Source organism: Agelaius phoeniceus, chromosome 4, assembly GCF_051311805.1.
Source record: "Agelaius phoeniceus isolate bAgePho1 chromosome 4, bAgePho1.hap1, whole genome shotgun sequence".
NCBI classification, from domain to species: Eukaryota; Metazoa; Chordata; class Aves; order Passeriformes; family Icteridae; genus Agelaius; species Agelaius phoeniceus.
In genome coordinates, this window is record NC_135268.1 from 33,613,739 (window position 1) to 33,637,827 (window position 24,089).

The 24,089-nt window shown below is 38.8% G+C and overlaps 1 protein-coding gene across 2 annotated transcripts in view; it reads left to right on the forward strand.

Moving 5' to 3' along the window:
• FNIP2 (folliculin interacting protein 2) overlaps positions 1-24,089 on the forward strand; it is a 50,645-nt gene that overhangs the window by 17,730 nt on the left and 8,826 nt on the right. The window contains exons 2-14 of one of the 2 annotated variants that reach the window (XM_077177246.1): positions 4,950-5,076; positions 7,043-7,177; positions 8,253-8,353; positions 8,440-8,511; positions 9,109-9,209; positions 10,615-10,686; positions 11,296-11,425; positions 14,830-15,031; positions 15,604-15,692; positions 16,553-16,699; positions 16,817-16,986; positions 20,234-21,542; positions 22,336-22,492. In XM_077177246.1, the coding sequence (XP_077033361.1) occupies positions 4,950-5,076; positions 7,043-7,177; positions 8,253-8,353; positions 8,440-8,511; positions 9,109-9,209; positions 10,615-10,686; positions 11,296-11,425; positions 14,830-15,031; positions 15,604-15,692; positions 16,553-16,699; positions 16,817-16,986; positions 20,234-21,542; positions 22,336-22,492 (2,812 nt within the window). Of the gene's footprint in view, positions 1-4,949; positions 5,077-7,042; positions 7,178-8,252; positions 8,354-8,439; positions 8,512-9,108; positions 9,210-9,491; positions 9,511-10,614; positions 10,687-11,295; positions 11,426-14,829; positions 15,032-15,603; positions 15,693-16,552; positions 16,700-16,816; positions 16,987-20,233; positions 21,543-22,335; positions 22,493-24,089 lie in introns of those variants that run through there. The other variant, XM_054632823.2, reaches the window with a different exon arrangement.

Sequence of the window (24,089 nt, forward strand, 5' to 3'; positions counted from 1 at the left end):
ATGATAATGATGACTGAAACTCCAGAAAGTCTTTCCTTTTTGAAACTGAACCGACATACTTGACCGACATGCTTGACTCTGATGTGTAAGATTTATGTATATGCAAACTGAGGCATAAAGGGTAATGGCCTTTCTTTTCAATTAAGGTTAAATAATCTTACCTTCTCTTTCTAGTTTCCTAATTAGTTTCCCCTCTTTTATTTTTTTTTGCCACCTCCTGTGTTAGTGGGTCAAGTACTAACTGTGTGGAGCTGACAGGAGAGAATGCTGTGATGTGGGGGAAGAACAGAGAGGGGAACCCTCTGCTTTACTTGTAAATGACCTCTAATTCGAGCATTACATCAGAGTAATATGAAGGGGGAATAGTATTTATTTAACTTTTGTGTTGTCCTTTTCAGACATGTGCCAGCATGTCTCCAGTGTCTGACTCTTTAGAGCTATGTAGCTGTGTAAAAATATGGTTCAGGGTGGCTTTTTCCAAATTCTAGCACTCAAGGGTCTTAGAATTAGTATTCTACATTCAGGATTGCTGGCCTAAGAACCAGAAAAATGTAGATAAATATACATAGATGTTTCAGTCTGTGTGGTTCTCTAGCCTGTAGATGTTGCACTGGAGGAGTGAGGAGTTAGTCACTTTCAAAAACAGTTTAAGGTCAGCTGAAGTAGTTTTTGAATATAAATGAATAGGTCACTCTTCAGTTATTGCATGCATGCTGATAATTATAAAGGTGAAGCAAAAGCTTTCTTTGTAAACATTAGAGTTTGGAGATCTCTATTAACTGAAAGTATTTATTCAGGGCAGAATGTGGCAATTTTTTTTTTTCCCCAGAACAAACAAGTTTGCTCTCCTCTAAGTAATAGAGATCTTACCTCCATGTTTCATAACTCTAATTGAAGAAACGTTGAAAAGAACAAGGGAAAGTAGCATGTGTAGGAGAAAATAAAGCAAGCTTAAGCTTCTCTGGGGAGGGACAAAACTTTTTAGGATATCAATAAGCTGTTCCAGACTTGTGGCTTCCTTTCAAAAATTAAAAAAAATCAGTAGCATTTTAGTATCTGTGCTAGACCTGGTTCTACTGTCATATGAGCACAGCTTGATTTGGTTTATTTATTTTGACTTGAAGATAGTGTTTTTAGTTCTGGTGTCTTCCACCTATGGTAAAGGTACAATCTGAAGGTGAGGCTGGGTAATCTGTGCTGCTCAAACAGACTGATGGTGTTGGAGGAGCCTCTTCTTCCTTTGATTTTGGCATCATGCTCTTGTCCTTTTTCCCCTTGTTCTGGCCTTGGCCTTTTAAGTCCTTTTGGAACTGGCTCCCCTTAGGGAGTCAACTCACTAAGCAGACAGGGAACTGACTTGGGAACAAGAAAACTCAATTAAAATCCCAGCTAGCCTCAATACTTACTTGGAATGGATTGGGAGCATTTTCTGTGTGCCCTTTCCTAAAGTATATAGGAACTAACTCACTTCCATGGACGAAGTGAGTTAGTGTAAGTCATGCTGCCACCAAGAGGTGCAGGTTCTTCTTCCTTTCTACTTTCCTTCTTTCAGATGCCTGCCTTCTACTTCTTCCTTTCTTCACCCATGTTTCTGGTCCACTTTCATGTTTTTGGACAGGCTTCTGTTGCTGCAGAGAATTCAGTTTATGGGAGGGTCCAACAATTACCAGCGCAGACATAAGTAACAGAAAGGGTCACATAGTTACGAAAAGGGGTGAAAAGACATGTGGGGCTCTTACTTCTGTGGTTAAATTAGAAATGATGTTTAGTCCGAACAGCCACATTAACCTGAAATGTGAACATATACACAAGATCATGTTAATTCAGCTGATTTTTAAGAATCATTTGGCATTGCCAAATAAGGAATAAGCTGATACAGAGGTAAGAATCATATCATTTAAGAATCATATTTGGCATTGCCAAATAAGGAATAAGCTGATACAGAGGTAAGGAAGTAACATTTTGGGGTTTTGGTTTTTATGTGTGTGAAAACAGAGCTGACCAATAAGTGTGCATCCTGTCTGTATTCTTCAACACTTTGCTTTTAGGAGATGACTGAATACTCCTGCTGTCCCTGTTTTGGGGGCACTGTTACATAACCTCGCTTAAACAATAAAGGGTGGAAGTACTGTAAGCAGTGCTCATCAGCTTTTGTGATGGGCATAAACATCCCAGTCATTTGACTGGTCTTGGGCCTGCTGCTGGATTCCATGTGGAAGTAATGAGGCTACATGGACTAGTATGCTTGTATAAATTGCCTATAGATGTGCTGGATGTTGTCAAATGAGGATCTCTTCTGTAATGGGTAGGTTTGCTGCAGGAAATGCATCTGTAAGCAATGGCATCATTAAAACCTAAGTTTGATATTTGGTTAGAACTATAAGAAGCATTATCTGAAATTACTTCCTTAGATTTGGTTTGCTGGTCACATAAAGCTCTGTATGATAGATTTTGTTTAATTTCTTAGCTTGTTGCTGTCTGGCATTAAAGAATCTGTTTGTAGTTTTGGCAGATTGCAGCAATCTTTAGTTCTAGCATGTTGTGTGGAAAAGACTTAAGTTGGCTTCTACTTGAACATAAAATCCAGTTCATGTCTTATACAGAAGTCAGCACTGCATGAACAACATGAGGTTTGCTTTAGTGTGTAATGAGGGAGAGTTTATTTGTTCATAAGGAAACCTGAATTCATGCAACCCAGCCTGCATGCAACCCTGCATCAGTGGGCAGATGCAGGTCCAAATTGGTTCAATCTGTGTCTGAAATGAATCTTTCTCAGTTTAGACTAGTACGTCTGTGGTCTGAAGTATGGATGCTGCTGTGCCAGTCATGGAGATAAATAAGGCTTTACTCTTGCATAGAATTTAAGCTAAAGCCATAGAGATGTAACTTTTCTTTGTTAAAGAAAGGAATGACCTGCAGACTTTTTAAGAAAACAGCATAGTTACTTCAGGTTGTCTGTTGCAGCAAGTAAGTAAATAGATAGCTGTGTAACTGAAGAGATATTGGGGTATCTGGTACTGAAGAGTATCAGATTCACGTGGCAGACTAGGATGAAGTGTATTGATGGCTCTGACTTCTCTTGCATTCAGCATAACTGGATTTTGTAATACCATTGCATAGGCAGTGGGCTGAGAAACTAGTAACAGACTTCTTACACAGATGGTGTAGTTGCAGCTCTCTGTGTAAGCAAGGTGTGTAGGAAATTTGTTGGGCAACTATCAACAATGGTATCAGGTCTGGTCTCATGTAGGTTAACATGATGCTCTGACTGTCTTTGTAAGGGAAGGCTTGAAAAGAAATCTGCCTGGCACTCTCAGCAGTTCTGGAGGGAACATGTTACATACAGGTCAAGAAGTTTCCTCACTGTGGATGGCAAAACAGCCTTTAGCATCATTCCACGATGAGAAACCTTGTATGTTATGTACATAGAGCATACCTATCTCCACTGTAAGTTACTCTAATACAAGTATCTGGCTTATTCTGCCTCAAGGTGTTTAAAAATAGACCTCCAGATAGAGTTCTTTCAGGTTTGAAAAAGATGTCTATTTAGGCTTTTTTTCTTAGTTACATAGAAATAGCACAAAGAAGAAATTAAGCTGGCTTTACTTAAAATTATTTTAAAATCACAAGTCTGCAAGTGTACTTCTAAAGCAGTTGTTTTGACTCTAGCAGGATTTGATAGTGTTTACCTCACTGTTGATTTATGGATGTTGACAGAGCATGGAATAAAAGAAATAGCTTCATAAATTCTTTCATCTGTATAGGGGTTTTATGCTCTTCTTTCAATTATCCACCTTCCATTTCTGTAAAGCACAGTTTGGGGAAATTCCAAAATGTAAACCCTCTTTTGGGTGGAAGATCAGTGTGGCCTTGACTGAAGTCTGTTGTGCAGTTTGTTAAACCAACAACTATTAATAACAGTTGTACTCTCACCCCCCAGGTGCAGTCCATCCAGGTCAGGGCTGGGGCAGTGTGACTGAGCATCAGTCCTCTGTGGCACTGCTTCATGCAGTAGTAGGTTTTTTCCATTGATTTCAGCTTGTCAGCTACATAACCTGGAAGTGTTTTCTGTAGCTAAAGCTGAGGCCAAGTAAATCTTCATGCTCTGATGTGTAGACTGACTCCTTTTGGAATTAGAAAATGAGGTTTCTTGTCATTGCCACAATAATCTCTTTGGCTTCTCAGCCTCTGTGGTAGTGCAGTGAGGCAGGTCGTGTGCCATGTTGCATCTTTGCAGAATGGACAGATTCTGGCTTGAGAGAACTGTTTGGCTTCAGATTGAAGTTCAAGTATCTTGGTTTCATGTACTAAATTATTTTCATTGTAGCTGGACATAGTCTCAGTACTCAATGGCTGTTCTGTAACCCCTGAAGTGTCTCCGAAAAGGGAGAAGAAAAATGGAACAACATAAACCTTGTCTATCCATTGCAAGGTTTAAACTTTGGGAAAATCTTAACTTGCATTGTCAGGAATACATCAAAAGGAATTAGGTTTGTGGTGTTTAGAGAAGGAAGAGAGAGGATGTAAGCCTTGTGCTTTTGAAAGACTGCAGTAGAGAGGATAGTAATCCACTGTGTTTTATTGCCACTGGGAGTATTGCATAAAATAGTACGCTTACCTTATAATAAGGATGATCCAGGCTGTGTACAGAGAAGAGAATAATAGTAGTTAAGCCTGGAGCAGATTGCTGAGACTAAGTTTTGTGTTCTCTTTCTGGAAAATTTTGGAACAAGATTGGATGAAAATTGGTCTGGCTGTGCCTGCCTCTGTCAGTGACACTGAGCTTAGACACTCCTTTGGAGTTCCTTTTTTCTTGGAGCTATGTGATTCGCAACCTGGATTCTGTAAATGTTGAGTAAAGCAGATATTTGCCTAATACCCGTTTCTTCACTTAAATGAACCTGCAGAGTAAACACACTATTATAATATCTCGTGTTTCTAATCTGTAGCTGGTCCTCGTCGGAGCTGGACTTGAATGAAATTCGCCTGATAGTTTACCAAGACTGTGAGAGGAGAGGCAGACAGGTCTTGTTTGATTCCAAAGCAGTCCGCAAAATTGATGAAGCTGTGGTTCAGGTATGAAATTTTCATTTTGCTGTTGTCTTACTGCTCTTTTGTTTTCCTTTCCAAAAGTAGTTCTTTTAATAGGACAGTATTAACTTCTTAATCTTGTGGTCTTTCAGTGTGATAGCTGCAACAAGCATCATTCCAACAAGCCTATGATCATGTCTGGTATTTGGTATTTATAATATAAATATGGTATTCAAATGTAACAATACAGATTTGCTTTCAGGCAGAGAAATCTATTTACCCTTAAATTGAGATTGCTTCAGCCTTTCTAATGTTGACTGTTTGCTTTTTGTTGCTTTCCCTGGCTGTGCAATCTGTTTCAGTGATGTACACCATGTGTCTAAAGGTGCTTTTTTCCTTTGGTGTTTGGAGTAGTAAAGCTGTTGTCTTTACGTGAATTAAAACAACTTCACTGGCTAACCACGTAAACACGACACATGGTGGTTTATATGGCCATGTAAGTTTTGGTGACACATAGAAGCATGTGCAGATGCTGTCAGGGTGCAAGTTCTTTTTTTTCTCTCCAAGCACACTAATTGTGGAGTAAAGCTTTCAGCAAACTTAGGTCATTTTACCATCAGGAAGCCAACAGTGTTTTCTGTTTTGTGGTGGTTTTGCTTGTTTTTTTCCCACTGCCTCCGTTTCTCTTCTACATTAAATTATTTCTAATTTTTGTTTGTTTTGAAGTTGTTTTTTAGAACCAACACCTTCAGCTTGTTAGACTAACATGGTTTGTTGCAGAGCTATATATATACACCTGTATAAGCCATAGAAGAACAGTCACAACTTGTAGGATTTAGTTATGAAAATGCTTTAAAAGCACCAGTCTGTATTTCGGTCACACTGTAAATATGCCATTGTGCTGAATCAGTAAGACTGATGAGCATCATCAGCTGATGTCTGATCATCTACTTAAGAGCGTAAATGGGTCAGACTGCTTGTTAATCTTGCTTCCCCTCTTCCCCCACCCCCTGCCCAAAATCAAGGTCATTACTAAGTATCTTAAAGTTGTTTTAAAACCAATAGCATCTTAGCAAAAAATGCATTTCTGGCTTCATTTAAATACTCAAATTATTCCACTTGCTTGAATACCTTAGCTAAAAGTTAACTACAAAATGTCCTACCAGAAACACTCTATGCAACACTGACATAAAACAGATTATAGCCTCCCTCATAACACATGATACATGCTATAATCTCTTTTCTATCCAGACACTCACTAATCTAAGTACCCTTTTAAAACAGCCATAGTACTTTGAATGCCATGCAAACACATGGATGTTAAAAATAATTTTGAGTAATTGATTGTTGTCAAACACCAAAACTAAAACTTGATTCATTTAAAATTAAGACAGAACTACTTTCAAATTCAGTCCTGTTTAAATTGAAGTCAAAGGAGTGTATGTGTGTTTACTGTGTGTTTTTCTGAAATACACTAAAGCTTATTCACATTGAGTATTCAAATACATTGTTTGTCTTTAACCTGCTAATTCTACCAAATAATGGATTATCTATCCCTTGTTTTTGCTGGCTGTTCTTCTGTTTTAGAAATGTGTTAATCATTTGGGGAGCAAAAGTTATATGCAATTTGAGTGATTAATTGTGCAAATGATCACAGGAATTGGTTTGTAAGAAACCCATAAACTGAGATTTTGTTTACATAAATTTTGGCAAAGATTACAAAGAGTAATTCATAACAATTGGGAATGATCTTCCTGTGAAACTGATTACTCTGATTATATGTGATACTATGAAAAACTATCTGACAGTGTGAATGTGAGAGCAGTTCTCCACTTGCTCTGATGCTGGCATTTGAAAAAATATTTTAAAACCGATACATTTTTTTGAACCAAATAAGAGTATTCTTTATTTCTGTTGCTTTCCTGTAGTTTTAAGGAGATTCTTGCCATGATATGTTTAGAATGGGAGTTCTCAGATTTACTTTTTATCACATTGTTCTGTTTTAACATAGAAAATGGCAGATGAGGCTTCTGTAAAGACTTCTGCCAAGAGCTGCCAAGCAAGCAATGGGAACAACAGTGTTTCTTCCCATGGTCCCTCTGTAAGCTGTATGCAAAATATCAAAGAACAGATACCGAAGTATCAGGTAATATTTGTTACTTTGTTACTTTTGGTTTTCCATTTTACTGAAGGAGTCAGTTTATTAAAGCCTGTGCTTAGATGCATTGAATGACTTTGGCTTCTATTACATTGCAGCTTAATCTGAACCTTGAGGTCTACTCTATCCTCAGTGTTGTAGAATAAAAACATGTGTTGGGTGCATCTTAACCTTTTAGTCTATCTTGGTCATACCTTTCAAGGAGTTGTGAAATATACCTAATAGCATTTTGTCATAAGAAGGTTGTAAGAAGCACTATACTTGTTCTCTGTTCATGTGTGCTTGTGGTTCAGGTCAGTTCTGAAGAGGCTGTTGAACATAGTTTATTAAGAATCCCTTTAGTCTCTCTGACTATAACATTAAATTTTAAGTACTTTGTCACTTTCTTAGTAAAAGCATTAGCATTTCACCTAGAAAAATGAAGTTTGAAGAATGTATAGGTTAAGGTGGGAAAAGAAAATGATGATATTTAACTGAAAGGTTATTTTCTTCAGCATTAACAAACTTCTCTTTGTATTTGCTATTGATGATCAGTCTTTGAAACAAAATAAGCGACTGATCTGAAGACTGCATTTCTAAGTATAATCACAAATAATTTTCCAATAAAAAACGTTTCCAAGAAGTTTTCTACAAAGACAGGGAAGGTGAATTTACTCATTTGGATAAGGAAGGCAGTTTATTTTTTGGGGATCCAGACCACAGAATCCAAGTCCTATGAACATTTACAGCTTTTATCAAACATTCTGTTATATGGGAATGTTGCTGGATGCAATTATTTCTTTAGAAATGCAGAAGATCTTTTTTTCTCTCTTGCTTTTGGGGGTCTGCCCAGAACAAGGATAGCACTGCTCATCTAGTGAGCAAAATGCAGGTTTTCTTCCTGCTGAACTTGCTAAATCCACAGTGTTAAACCCACACTGAGTGCACACTGATCTTGCTTTGCATGAAAAAGATGAACTTCTTTGTTCTCCATTCCCCATGTGTCGCTGTGGCACTATGGTAAGTTGAAATAGTATGCCAAGTTATTTTTGACTTTGCTGTTCCTGTCTTCTTGTCTGTGTAGTACACCAGACCAGCCTCTGATGTCAATATGCTGGGAGAAATGATGTTTGGCTCAGTGGCAATGAGTTACAAAGGCTCCACCTTGAAAATTCACTACATACGGTGAGTGTCCTTTTCTGTGATGCACTGTCTTTTCAGGCACTGGGAATTGATGACTCAGTGAAATAAATGACTGTTTATCCTTTCAGCTCTCCCCCACAGCTGATGATAAGTAAAGTCTTCTCAGCCAGGGTAGGAAGCTTCAGTGGAAGCAACAATAAGTAAGAACATCTTTTTTTATATATAATTTCTTTCCTTTCCCAGCCAGTGCAGTTGTCTGTCTTTCTTTCTCCTTTTGTACTTCTGGTAGAAAATCGAGAAGGCAGCTGTGGAGAATTCTCTTAATAGATCCTAGGCCAGCCACGTTTTTAATTAAAAAAAAAAAATCTCCAAGTTTCTGCTTCCTAATTTGTTCAGGTCATGCAATAAAGTTCAGAGGTTGGGTGCTTTGGACAATCAAAATATCCATCTCTTACTGCTGTCAGAAGGGTGAGGAAGGGATAGGCTGAGAATGTTTTGACCCCGTATCCCACTTCTGTTTCCTTCAACAAATACGCTGTTCTGTTGTACCTCCTCCCCAAAACAGACAAATATGAATAAATTGAATCCCAAGTGTCCTAGAAAGAAGCTTCCAATAATTTAAATATAAAAAATAGATGCCTGCTTCCTTCCAGTTTCAGAAACCAACTTGTCCTTCAGTTTGGTTTTAAAGTTAATATTCAGCCTTCTTTTTTTATAAAATGAACCTAATTCTTAAGCTAATATTAATGCCTATTGATCATATTCTGAAGGAATACTGGCTTCTCCCCCTATTTTAGCTTGCAAGATAGCTTTGAATGCATCAACCAGGATCCCAGTCTGGGAAAGCTGAGCTCCAATCAGAATGGTTTGGGAACCTGTCGCAGTGGAAGTAATCTAGGTAAATATTTCCAGGTTCTGTGTCTTTCTGACAACACGAGGCCATCTGTTCATTCAGTTTTGGCTTTTTTTTCCCAGTACATCACCTCCTTGGGTTTTTTACCTTTTATTTGGCTTGGTTGTTTTTTTTTTTTGTTTGTTTGTTTTGTTTTGTTTTTGGCTTTTTTTTCCCCATTTTTTTCCATTTTCTCTACGTTGCTTTTGTTTCCTAGGTGTGTTACAGCTGTGTAGCAGCAAACTGCTGCAGGGTGTGTCTGAAGGAGGTCCCCTCCGGCTCATCCGCAGTGCTTCTTTCTTTGCAGGTTTGTGTGGAATGCCAGCCACAGTGTGACCCATCCATATGCACACACAAATCCAGCTCCTTCTGAATCTTTGCGGGACATGTATAATTAGTCTCTAGAAACAGAGGGCTGAAATAGTGACAACAGGTGTATCTGGTATATACTTAAAAAATATGTGTTCTGAAAAGATAGCTAAGCTAAATTACTGTGTTTTGTTTTAAAGATATTTTATGCAGTCTTTTAAAGATGAATTAGCCCTTATGTTTCTTAGAGAACTTATGTTTCCTGGCTTGGTGCTGGTTTCTTGCTAACATGCAGGTGTCTTGCTAGTGTACAGCTTTTTCTTCTCTGATCTCTTGCTACTTTTTAATTTGGTGGCAGACATTCAAAATTTTTGAGCTAAATCTGGGAGGCTTTAAAGGTTTTTTTCCTTAAGCAATATTAATTTCTTTAATTCTCAAAACTTTAGGCTGCATAAAGTCTCTTTTTACAGGCAGAATGATGATCCATGCAGGTGGGTAGACCTCAGGCCTAATTACTTCTGTTAATTGCAAAAATGTGAACTGAAATACCAATGCAGTTTCTTCACAGCCATTGCAAATCTTGCATGCTCTACAATTTGAGTTACTCTGCACTACTAACACTTTGATGTAATCTGACATAGACTGAGTATTTCTTATGGTGAGGCTTTGTGGACAGTAAATCTCAGCTCAGCAAGTGAAACAGAAGCTTTTAATGGACCTTGTGCTAGACTATTTCATTCTGATCTTAACCTGTGTCAAAGGGCAATCTTGCATACTCAGTTTATCAAGAGTGATGAGGATACCACCAGCCCTCACTTTCAAAGTAGATCTGATTTCTGATAATGCAGACTGTATTCATATTCTTAAGCTCCTTAGAGATGTTTTTACATTTGGGCAAATAACCTTCCTGTGGTAACATGATACTCAGCACAGGCTACTGTTTGCTGCCACCTCTCTTCACACCATACTGGTTTTGAGCAACAGTACGGGATGTAATTTTTTTTGGTGTATGACCTTTAAACTTAAACATTTTTTAAAAATGCTGACAGATAGTATGATGAATTATGTAATATTTTCTATTGATCTGCTCTGTTTGTTTTAGCACACAGCACACCTGTTGATATGCCTAGCAGAGGACAAAATGAGGACAGAGACAGCGGCATTGCTCGGTCAGGTATCTGCTGTCTATCTTGTTTGCCTGCTTTTGTAATTGTTACAATTCCTGGCTGCAGTGATTCACCTGAAATATAGACACCTCATGACCTGTAAATCCATAATTGTTTTTATCTGCTAGGTGGTTTGCCTTCTGCATTTGCCCCAAGCCTTTATGCAAAAATATTTGCAATTATATTCTTTGTTTACAGCCACCATGTTCTGGGCTCTTAACCAGTTTATAATTTGGAGGAAGAACTGGTTGGAGCCTTTACTAGAGCAAATGAAGAGAAATGGCTTTTTACACTGAATAGGAAAATGAAGACCAGAAGTCATGCTGTCTATTGTAATGGGAGTGCAACAACTCGTGGGAGAGAGCACTTTTAATGAGAATAAGATACATTTTAGTATGTTTAAGTAGGGATGATCTCCTACTTTATAACAAATTAATGTCCTCAAGCAGCAAGATTTATTTTAAATAATAGTCTCTCCTGTTGCAAGTGAGTTGTGTGAAAAAGACCAGAAAGCAAGAGCAATATTTGTGAGAAATTATTGTTAGAGTATGAAGAAAAGTATTTAACCAGCATTCTTTGTGATTCATTGTATGTGGGGTTTCTTGCTTTCTTCATAGCATCCCTGAGCAGTCTTCTGGTTACTCCTTTTCCATCTCCAAGCTCTTCATCATCATCTTCTAGCAGCTATCAACGTCGCTGGCTCCGAAGTCAGACAACCAGTTTAGAGAATGGAATTATTCCAAGATGGTGAGTGTAGCCCCTTTCTTCTTACAACAAGTTTTTGAGAGCTTAAGCCTCCTTTCTTTAAAAGCACTAACCCTGTTATTAAATGCTCTCGACTCAGTCTATCTTCTGTGCGTGTTACATAAGATTGCCAATATAAAAAAAGGTGAAATTTTGGCTGAACATGAACTTCAAAGCCCAATTTGGAATATAATTCTTTTTATTGAATACATAGGCTGTATATTAATATGGTGTGAATGTATAGGCTGTGTATGAAACCATATTCTGAAAAATAAATTAAATTGTTTCTGAAGGAGCAGAGCATCCTCTTGAGATGAAAGGGACTGTAACAGCACTGCTGCCATAATGACTTTATGCTGTGATCAAGTCTGACCAGTGAGCAGTTAGTGAAATTTTGGAGTAATAGCCCATGACGACTCTCTTAGCTGGTACAGGATGTTCCTGATGTGACTTCTGCCAAAACAGGAAGAAAAGAAAAGCTGTGATCAAAAAGCTTGGCTTCTGTTTTGGAATTTTATTAGCTTTTGTAGCTCAGTGGCATAACAAAGCATGGAATGCAGCAGACTTTTCATAGCTAATAAGCAAATTCTTCCCCTGTCATTTGCAAAATAGCAAATGGTTCTTGATTATCCTCTCTCTGTACTCATCCACCTGTACCCAGAGACAGAATGGAATTAGTGGAGACCTACAAGAAATTCATGCTATTTGGCCTCTCTCCCTTGTCAGTTAAGAGAAGCATAAAAGCTGCCAGTTAAAATATGTAGTCAGTAAAAAATAAAAATTAAACCTCATTTGAAAAGCTTTCCCTAGTGTAAATCAACACTTGCAGCATTTTTTCTAGATATTCTTAGTGAACAATTTTTAAGATGAAGAATTGTGCCCTGGTACTAAAGTAGTAGTTGTGCTGTCTAAATCACACTTGCAGTTGAGAATAAACTGGTTGCTTTAAGTAAACTGAAGTACTTTTTCCTAAAGAAAAAAGGCTGAGAGCAGCCCATGTAAAAAAGGTTAAAACATCTAGGGTAAATAAGATCATTTCAGCCCAGTTTAAGAAGCAGCCAAAATTTCACAAATATAAATTTGTGCAAAATGTTCTGAAAGTTACAAATTGTCTAGAGGAAGGCCTTTTTGGGCTGCTTATTTGCTGTCTGGAGCAGGGTTGTTGGTTTTTTTCCCCACTGGAGAACCTGTGCTGGGGAAAGATACTGGAAACAGCACATCATTATTTTTACTGTCTAGAATTATTCTTGAACTGGGATTCTTTCTAAGCCAAAAGGCCTCTTCAGATACTTGTTTTCTGGTTACTTGCTAGAGAAACAGTAGGCTTCTGGTTGAATATTTCAGTGCCACAGAGTTTGCACCCCAGGTTGTTACAGCCAAGATTCTACAGTCTCTGTGACTGATGTTTTAGGCCAATAGCTCAAAGAAATTGAGATGTCTAGTTGGAACTCCACATAGTCAATTGGCAAGCAAGCTAGATTAGCAGTTTTGTTGAAAAGGCTTCTCTCTCAGACCTAAATTCCCCAATTTCTGTTCCTGGGAAGCAGTACAAAAGCTTGTGATGTTTCTTAGATGCTGACTGACCATCCTTTCCCGACTTCCTTGGGAATTTCTCTCTCTGTATGCAAGTTCCTGAAGTTCAGATGAGGTTATGTTTTTGTCTTGAACTCTGTTTTCCCACAAGCTGTTTTTTTGCTGGGGTTTAATTGTCTGTTTTGTCCTGTGTTCACGGACTCATATTTCTGTGATGAGAATTTTTTGTATATTTAACTTTGTCAAACCAATTAAACTGTAAACTAAGTATTTTTAGAATGGACTAAGAATGAATGCTTAGCCCTGAGTCTTTCCTTTTGTTAATTGCTTCATAGTGTTCTATAAATACTACAGACTCCATTTCAAGATACTTCTGATATGAAAAGACTTCAAACTTTTAATTACCATTCACTGGTATTGCAGTCTTAACTTAAAAGAAACTCTAAAACCAAGCTATTTCCAGATGAGTGCTGCTCAGAATGCCTCCATGGCTTTTTTGTATTTTACCTTTTTCTCCTATAATTTCTTATTAGATTAAAACCCATTATTCAGTTGAAATTCCTTACAACAGACATTTTTCCATACTATTTTACTTATTTATGTATACATATTATATATATATATATATATGTATGTATGTAGTGGTTTTTTCAGTTAAATTGATCAAGACTCTTTAAGCAAGAAAAAATAATAATTTTGTTAATTCAGCAGTATCAATATCTAGTGCTGCAAGGCTAGTATTTATAGAAGAACAGGGTGAGGAATTTGTCACCCTTTTGTATAATCACAGTAAAAATTATGCTGGGCTGAGACTTGTGGGTATCATCCAAGTCAGTTGCCTGTGCCAAGCAGTAGCTTGGAATTTACATCAGGTGTCTGTGGAACTTGACTCTTGAGTAAGTCTTGAAAATCTCCAAGGATAGAGATTCCACAGCCTTTCTGAACACTGCCATCCCCTTGACTGACCAATTTCCCCCCATTTGAGATTATCTGCAAACTCACTGAAGGTGTGTTTTGGTCCACAGGCCAGGCTCATAAATCATTGAGCAGTATTGGTCCTAGTAGCAACCCATGTGTAATATTGAGAAAAGACAATTGTTGAAAGAAATGTGGCAGCACTCTCAAGGAAATAAGCAGAACTTGGGGAAATAATAATGGTTATGAAATAGCCACTGGATGGGTGGGTTTTTTTTTCTTTCTGGTATTTTTTATAGTTTTAAGCAGAAAACAAACCTTTCTAAACTAAAGTCTACACAACTTTGAGCTAGGCAAACATGTATTTGTATGCATTAAGTTTGTGTTTTTACAATAATTACTGGATGGTGACATTTTGTCTTCAGTTAAAATAGAAAGTTTTATTTTGTATGCAAACATCCATCTTAAGATGCCAGAACAATATAGATAGTATAGGTTATATGTTTCCCAACTTCCCTCATGAGCAACAGTCCAGATTCAAGAGCATCATAGATATGCAGCTGAGCACCTAGAGAGGAGCTCGAGTGCTGGATGCAGTTCACAGCTCCCAAGTTACCTTTAAGCTTTTTTGGTTATGATTTTGTGTGATGTATCTCTGTTCCCTTTTCTTTGTCTCCCTCAAAGTTAAATCCAGGTGGGAATCTATTAGTTCTGTTTCAGAGGAAAGTGTTCACACCAGGCCTCTCTGGGGATTGTCTTCTTCCTATTTGAACAAGCACAGGACTTATCCATCAAAATGTCAGGCATCCTCTGTTCAGAAACATGTGAAAGCAAAGCCTTATGTAGTCAGTCAAAGGAGTCCTACAAATGAGTTACCTTCCACTATATAGAGAGCTATGGATAGAAGCTGAATTCTCTCTCAGTACACAGGTAACTGTCCTAACAAATCTGTCTTACAGGTCCACTGAAGAAATGTTTAGTATGGCTGATGAAAGCTGCAGCTCCAATCCTGCGATGGTTCGGAGGAAAAAAATTGCAATCAGCATCATCTTTTCTCTGCCTGAAAAAGAAGAAGCTCAGAGAAACTTCCAGGATTTCTTTTTCTCTCACTTTCCTCTTTTTGAGTCTCACATGAACAAGCTGAAATATGCAATAGAAAAGGTACAGAATACTAATTTGGCATAATGTGGAAAAATGTCAATCAGAATGAAGTATTCTAGAATCTGATAGATGAAGAGTGGGAGAAGGTGCGTGGTTTCAAGCTTGCCTCCCTCCTTACACATGCAGTCTTGAGCTTGAGCCCAGTGTAGGAACTCAGCATTTGCTGAAAGAGGTGCAGTTTCTTTTCTAGACAGAATTAGAATGGAGAGTTTTATGCTATGGGTGGTTTTTCCTTCGTTCTTGCCATATTTCACTCTGAGGTTTTCTTGACTCCTTAGAGACTGTGGAAATGATGGTACTCTGACCTTTCATGCAGTGTCTCAAAGAGAGACACAAAATATTTGTGTCTTGCTGTTGTCTTCTTCTCAGAAATGTTCTCTTCTCTCCCCTTGTCCAGTATTAAGGATTGGTCTCCTATGAGTTGGAGGGAGGTTGGCATTTGTTGCTGTCCTGAGTGGCTGTATAGGACTGGGGCTAGATCTTAGTTATTTTGACATGTGTAATGAAGTTTAAAAAGATGAAGAATGTGAATCCTTTAAGCAGCTGTTTTGTGTCTTTAACTCTTAATCAAGGCCATGATCTCATGTAGAAAAATAGCAGAATCCAGCCAGAGAGTGCAGGTTTATATCAGCCGTGTCATGGATGCCCTGGGAGAATTCAGGTGAGTTGATGGAATTCTGAATTACAAGGAGAGCACTTTTCATGCCCCATGAAAGATATTTGTCACTTCCAGTTATAAGCAACTTGAATGTAAGGTCTTGTATTTTAGACAGTCTTGCAGTTGGTGTGAATGAATTTTCTGCATTGGTTGTTGGGGAAATGTTTTCAGAAAACTTTAGCAAACCAGCTCAGCCATTTTCCAAATGAGAATGAAAGTAGTTCTGTTGCACTCACATGTTCCTGGGATTGTCAGTTAAAGTCTAAACACCTCATCAAGAGCTGGCTTCTGCTGATGACTGTACAGTTGGGTGGAGTGAGGTACTCAGGCAGGTAGATGTGTCTACTCCTAGCCAGGGATGTTGAACGATGTAACTGGCAAGAAAGTTGCAGTCAAAAGCTCTCTTTTCTGTAGTTGAGAAAGGAAGGAATGGTCAAAGGCTAAGAAAGTCAGCCCAGGAGAGAGAGAAGGCTTTAATGGAATGGAGGTTCTGTAATATCTGGAATGTAGAATCAAATCTGTGCAATGAATAGAATGGGTTCTTCTTCCCCTCAAATTTATTTCTGAATGGTTTCACTGAATAAAATTCACATGGGAATGCAAAAAAGAGAAGCCAAATATGTAATTCATATGAAGACACTGGGTTACTGATAATATGAATTGAACAGACTAGTGTTCTGAACACTAGTAATTACTGGAAGAGTAAAAACTCTTCCAGTTTGTTTAGTCTCCTAAATCTTAAAAAAAAAAAAGGCAGCAAATTATAATCTGGACAACAGAAGAGGAAAGGGGCTACTTATATTTATTTGCAGAATTGAGATGTGCGTGTTAACACTGACTTTTTGGGACTTATCTTTGGGCAGAGTTACCATCTGGAACCTATATTCTGTTCCAAGGATTGCAGAGCCTGTGTGGCTTAATATGATGTCCAACACCCTGGAAAAGAATCAGCTATGCCAGCGTTTTCTTAAAGAATTTACCTTTCTGATAGAACAGATCAACAAAAATCAGTAAGCTTCCCCCACTCCCTTTATTTTTAAGAAAAAGTTTTTGTGCTTCCCAGTGCAAAGCACTTAATGGGGTGTTCTTTTGCTGGACAAGCTTTTTTAAACTTTTTTCCCTCCTAGGTTCTTTGCTGCTTTGCTGACCGCAGTGCTGACATATCACCTGGCGTGGGTCCCAACAGTGATGCCTGTTGACCATCCTCCCATCAAGGCTTTCGCTGAGAAGCGCACATCCCAGTCTGTCAACATGCTGGCAAAATCCCACCCATATAACCCTCTCTGGGCACAGCTGGGTCAGTATGATTGGGAAAGCTTCAGCTTATAACAAGCACCTTTGTGCATCCACTCCTTTTAGATAAGGGCTGCATGTAGTCCAGGTCGTGTTTCCTCCTACCAACAGGTGTCTTTTGCCTGATTAATCAGAGAATTTGGAGGTCTCTTTGCATATCCTACTTTTTATTCTTGTTCCTTGTTGACATCCTCTGTTACACTGTCTGGTTAACTTGTTATAGAGGTATTAAGATGATGCAAGTGCTATGAATGGTCTGAGCAGTTTGGGAAAAAACAAAACGAAATAGACTGGATTCAGAGGAGTTACCTGGGCCTTGGAGGTCCTTTGTAGTTGAAATTGGCTACCTCCCTTTGTCTCTTTCTCACATAGCTAGAATAGAGAGCAGGGCGATAGATTAGAAGTCTGGCAAGTGCCAGTAGCTCCATTCACTTACTGTTACATGAATGGGCTTGGGGCAAGATTTTTTTTCTATGCTCTGTGCCTCAGGCTGGTCTCTGACAAATTTTATAGCTTGTAGATTATCTTGATACAAGGGACTAGATAACTGATGTCAAATGAGTAGGTGAATGAAAGCTCAGAAAGTAATTCTGTCAGTGGTAAATATTTAAAAATTCCTCCTCTTCTTGGCAGCAGATGAAAATCTGACATCAGATAGCCCTTCACTTTAGCTGATGTACTATATTGTCATGTAAAATAACACACGCACACTGAGGCAGTGATGTGACTTACTCTGTGATGCTGGTGCTGTCTCTTCCTGATTGTCTCAGGCTTCTTTTTTTCAGTAACCTCCTATGAAAGCTTTGCTGCTTTGGCCGTGTAGTTGTAGTGAATTGTTTCCTGGTAAAAGATGTCATTTAAACATTGTGCAGAGGTTAGACTGAAAGGGAAATTAGAAGTGTGCTTGTGGTGTTGAGGACAGAGCCAGGCCTGGAGTTACAAAAACCAGCTGGACTGGAGGCGTAAGCTCAGTAGTAGCTCTTGTGGTCTCTCCCAGGAGTCACCACTGGTGACTAGTCAAGAGTCTGTTTCTCTTTTTGTCCTGCCAAGTTCTCAGTGCCTGAACTCAAAATGCTCTCTGATTTTGTTTCATTCTTATAAAGCCCAAAAAGCTGTTATTCTTGTGGTTGCAAAAGTTGATTGTGAAAGGGAGATGTTGCCCTCTGCTGGCCCTCTTCTTTAGGAACAGGGAGGAAAAACAAAAAATCAAGTCTTGGTGCTTAGAAATGGAAATGACAGGATTTTGATGTACCCGTCTTTCCACCTTCAGACCTGTATTTTCATTACATATTACATATCAACTGCAATTATGTACTAATACAATTGTAAGTCCTTCTGTCATGAAGACATACTGTCTCTTAAATACCAGCTTCAATCTAAAGGTATTAACAAGTATTAGTGCTTTTTCAAGATCATGATTTTGACTTGTACTGTCTTATTAGTATTTATATAAAAGCCAGTTATGCAAATGAACATGAAGCCTTAATCTGATTTCCATAGCAACTGTGCTCAACTCAGAAGTAAAACAATATATTCCAGTTTCATTTCAATATTGCTTGTCCTTGTGACCTACCAGCCTTTTAGATTAATTGAGGAGTCTGAAGCCCACTTTTGGTTCCTGAGGAATGAATTTGCTCGCTTGTTAGGATCCGGGCTTGGTTGCAAGGGTGTCTCTAACAGAAGGAGAATAGCACCACTGATGTTACCTACCACCCAGGAACCTCTCCAGTGCATTGCTGTCATAGTGGGAAATGGCAGATCTTAGCAGGGGAGACAGTAAGAGAGCCATGGAATTACAGTCTCATCGATCCTTGTTTTGTAGGAATGGAGTTGGGAGCCTTATTCCTTTTATGTTCTGTATAACGAGGAGAGGAGGCTGGACATAAATGTGCTCTTGGGTTTGTTTTTTTTTTTGCTGTGTTAGTGTCAAAACCAGAGGCCTCCTTGCCCTTGGAAGAAGCCTTTCTGAAGCTCTGTTTGTAACTCTTAATATAGTGTTGCTTCTTGAGGTCTAGTACAAAATCCTGATGGCAAGCTCTGTCCAGAACAAAATTTGAGCAGCCCAGAGGAAGGATTTAGCACCTAAAAGCAGTCTGATAGATTAGCAGGTAGCTGATCAAGCCTCAAGGTAGAGAAGCCTGCTTTCCACACTTCAGGTAGCTGCAGAAAATTGAGTGTTTGCTGGTTGTCTCCCATGTGCTGTGAGACCAGACATAGATTGGTTAACCAAAGACAATTTAGTGAGTGTGCTCTGATGGGTGTCATGTGAAGACAACTGGGTTAACTCATCCTAGGAATAGACACTTGTTTGAGTTAGTTGATCTTTTACCAATAGGGAATGTGAACATTCCCTTACTGGCTATCTATGTTTACTTCTCCCAGAACTCTGGAGTACGAACCCTTTAGCTGATAGATGATTATAAGCAGCTGGAAGATAATTGCCACTCTCCCAAAGAAATATGTTGAAAGTAGGATATGTACAATCTTAGTTCTGTTAAAAATCAGACATTCAGGATAAATAGCAAATAAGTCATTCTTGGGGGGACTCAGATGATGATGTTGTAGTGCTTACCTTTCATATTGCAGTTGTATTTTGATTTTCTGCTTCTTCACTCCCCCTGCCAAAGTTAAATGCTCGTGTGAGTGAGGTTGGCTCCCACATACACAGCACGTGCCTTGCTCAATAAGGTAGTTATGTGCCTCTTTTTTCTGAACCTCATTTATTAAGCTAATATTTATTTCTTTTTTTCTTTTTTGATATCTTAGTCCTGAAAAACATAATTAAGATTTTATTTGTGTAAAAATGCCTGTGTTTAACAGAAGGGTCACTGCACTAACACAGAAAAACTTTGATGTGAAAGAAAACTAGTAGAAAAACAGAAAATAGTATAGCTGGCTTCAGAGTTTTGCTGGACCTACATTCTTCTTTGCTCCATCTTGTGTCAGTTTCCAGGTGATAATGTCTTGTAAGCAGAGTGTAAATTCAATCTTAGTGCCTCTTAACAGAAAGAAAATGAGTAATAGCAGCTGATTCCTCACAAAAACGCTTCTGGACAAAAGCCGGGTGTAAGAAGCATTAGGTGACTTTCTTTGTTACTCTTTGTTTAAGACTTTGATGAATTCACTGTGGAAGAAATTAACTGTCTAATTGTGTCCATAGTAAATGCTGTTTCAAAATGTGTTGAACTTGAACAGTGTAAGTTATATTACAATGCAACATAAACCTGTGACATTTTTGCTTTCCTGTGTAGGTGATCTCTATGGTGCCATAGGCTCTCCAGTTAGACTGACTCGGACTGTGATTGTTGGGAAGCGCAAGGAGCTGGTGCAGCGCTTGCTCTATGTTCTAACTTACTTCATCCGGTGCTCTGAGCTGCAGGAAAATCAGCTGACCTGGAGTGAGAAGGCTGGGGAGGGAGAGCAGGTGCTAAATGGAAGCAAGATCACAACTGCACTAGAAAAGGGAGAGGTAGAGGAATCTGATTATGTGGTTGTCACTGTTAAAAATGACCCTGCTCTTGTGCCTCCAATCCTACCTCCAAAGAATGATGGAAGTAAGAACAACAGTACTGCAGAGTGGGTGCATGAACCAGAAAGCACTCAGGCTGTCCCAGCCTCTTCAAAAGAAAAGAGGGAAGCAATAGAAAAGGCCAGTCAGACCTCTGAAACATCTGTTGACTGTCTAACTGGCAGTTTCTGTAAAGGAGCAGCTGATGGTAGGAAAAGAACTGTCACTGATACAGGAGTCCTATCCTACCACTCTGAAGAATCATCTAAATTAGAGGATGTAATGGATGTAAAGAAGAACAAGAACCAGAATGAGAGAAAAGTGGAGAAGCAGTTTTCTAGTAGGTCATCTGCTGTACCTTGTCCTGAAAGGTCTGGCTACAGGAATTCACACTTAGAAAAGGTCACGTTTCAGATTGGAAGTTCAGCATCACCAGAGTCAGACTTAGAAACTCATAGAAGAGAAATGGAAGAAAATCTGAAGGCATTAATTAAACATCCAGAGGTGATACGTTGTGCCTCAAGTTCCACAAATCTGACTGTGGATGCTTCTCAGAATCAAGACAGTTGTGAAGCTGCCTTTATCAGTAAACATAATGTTTGTTATGCACAAATCCCACCGTGTGAGGAGAAGGAAAGTACACTTAACCAACGTATGGAAAGTAAAGGAACTGAAGTGAATTTAGTTAATTCAATATCTAGTGAAATGCTTTTGCCCACAGATAACATAGAAACTGTAAAATTGCCAAACATGAAAGAAAATAGAACTTTATGCTCTGGCAATCTGGAGAACTATTCTTCTGACTGTGTAGAAGCAGATTCTGCTGTCAAACAGGATTCTTCTAAAGTAGGTGCTAAAGATGTCCCCTATGGGGATTCTGGAAGGAAAACCTCCTTCAGGGTTGAAGGGGACATTCCAAGGAACGAGAGTTCAGACAGCGCTCTTGGAGCTAGTGATGAAGAAGGTGACTGTTGTATCCCTGATGAAGTGCATCATGATAACATCAGCAAGCGGCTTGAAGAATTTGCAGAAGTGGAACTTCCTTTGCCAAGGTAAAGAAGTCTGATTAATTTAGAACTAAATGGAGTCAAAAGCTGTAGCTACTCTGGAGTTGTTTAAAGCTTCAAGTCTGAAGTCTTCTGGGAACCTGACTAAGTTCCTTGCAGGAACAAATCAGTAGCAGACAGTGATGTAGTTAGTTAGAATTCTTGTAAGCAGATTTGGCAGAAAGGAAACATAGCAGATTTAATAAAGTTTTATGACAAAGGTATATTTCACATGCCTAAAAAAGGTGATAAAACTTTTTATGTAAGCTGACTGAAACATTTAGTGTAGACATGTAGATAGAACATCTGAGGACAGGCAAAACTTTGCTTAAAAAGATAATTGTTTAGATTTGACATAATTCTTAAATGAAATACCAATTTGGAATAAACATGGGCATGCTGTTTGAAAATTTTTGAGCATTCCAGGTGCATATGGAGTTTGGTACTTAAGGTCAGTTTCTAGACTTACCTTCAGCATGAGAATTGAAGAAAACTTGAATTTAGCAAAACTGTAAGCTGCAGAACATGGAGCCCATATATCCCACAAACTCCAGTGCATATAAATTTTCTTATGTACAAGTTTGAGGAAATCAATACACTGTTAAATTTTAGCTTTTAAAATTCTTGTTTCAAGGAGCGGCACCAGTAGATGTTTACTGGTGTGGACATTTATGTATACTTGTAGTACAACTGTTGATTAATATTTGCAGTAGAAAGAGGCATGACTTTGCATTTATGTAAAATCTGAATGCAGGTTGTCAAGCAAGAGTCTCACCTGCTTTGTATTTCTGTATTTCAGGTCAAATACCATCAGCAGTCAATGTGTGAAAAACTTTGGAAGATCACTTCTGGGTGGTTACTGTCATACATATATACCTGATCTAGTGCTGCATGGAATAAACAATGATGAAAAACTCAAGCAGTGTCTACTAGCAGATCTACTTCATGCAATGCATGTGAGTTGAAGTGCTGAGTCAGAGTTGTGATATTACTGAAATCTACAGAAGTAGGTTTTTTCAGTAGGTGACTTTTTTTTAGTTACCTATTCTGAACAGCCACAACTGCCATGTCTGCCTTTTTGAAAGATGTAAGCCCTTAATTTACTATATGCAATGCTTGTTCATGCAAAAATCATGTGCTTTCCTTTATTACTTTTAAGGCTTTTCTTCCAAGATTAACACAAGGAAGATTGTTTGCAACTGCAATTTACAAACAAGGAAAAGAACCCTTGAGCTGCTTCTCTTTCCCATCACAATAGCAGACAAAATTACCTGCATTTCAGAAAAATTATGTGCAAGTTGAAACATCTTATTTTGCTACTTAGTGGCATGTGTTGCAGGTGAGGTAAAGTCATGTTGAGGCCTGTATGATGCTAGTCTTTAGCAGAAATGACTGACTACAGAAGATAATTGTATATAGATAAGAAATTTGCTGTGTTCTTTCTCCACTGTAAGTACTCCTACATTATAAAATTTATAACTAAGCTTTCACTGGAATAACTGTGTGACCTCAGTATGCAATTTAAAATGCTTATCTAGTAATTGTCAGCAGCTTCTTTCTGCAGCAAGAATGATTCTGCTGGTGTAACTGCATGTACTATCCAGAGCAGTGATGTGTGTGTCTGTCTGTTCCTTAAGGAGCATCAGATTGGTCTGGTGTGATAGTGTGGCTCTTCTTTGGTGGATGACAAGTGGGCCGTGAGCTTGCACAGCTCTTGCTGCCAGGAGAGCCAGTGCTCTCCTGGGGTGCATAGCAAGAGCATTCTAGCAGGTCAGGGGAGGTGAACCTGCCCCTTTACTCAGCTCTAATGAGGTCACATCTGGAGTGCTGTGTCCACTCCTGGGCTCCACAGGTCAAGAAGGATGAGGAGCTACTGGAGAGAGAGCCCCAAAGATCATTAGGGATCTGGAACATCTCTCTTCTCAGAGGAGACTAGACTGAGAGGGAATCTCATTGATGCATAGTAGTATCCTAAAGGCAGGTGTCAAGAGAGTGGTGCTCAGCAACAGGACGAGGAGCAATGGCCATAAACTAAACCACAAGAAGTTCCACCTCAGGAAGTTGCACCTTCTGAGGAAGAACTTTATGTTGAGGGTGGCAGAGCACTGGAACCAGCTGCTCAGGGAGTCATGGAATCTCCCTCTCTAGAGACATTCAAAACCTGCCCGGCCTTGTTCCTGTGTCACCTGCTCTAGGGGACACTGCCTTGGCGAGGAGTTGGATTAGAGGATCTCCAGAGGTGCCCTCCAACCCTCACTTTTCTGTTATATCCTTCTTGGTTGTGCATAGTAAAATCCCTCACATATCTCTGAGACATTGAAATTCTTTCACCATACTGGATCAATGGAATTATTACACTCTTCATTTTGAAAGAAACTAATCTCTTCAGGGTAGGGGGAATACATGAAGAAAAATAAAATTGAGTAGTGACTTTTAGGCACTAATGAAAATTAAATGTCTCAATCAAATTGGCAGATGCAGTGCTGCTGGATGCTGAATGTAAATCTTGTCACTGTCTTGTCATTTTTTGAGATGCCTTTGGTCCCCTAATGG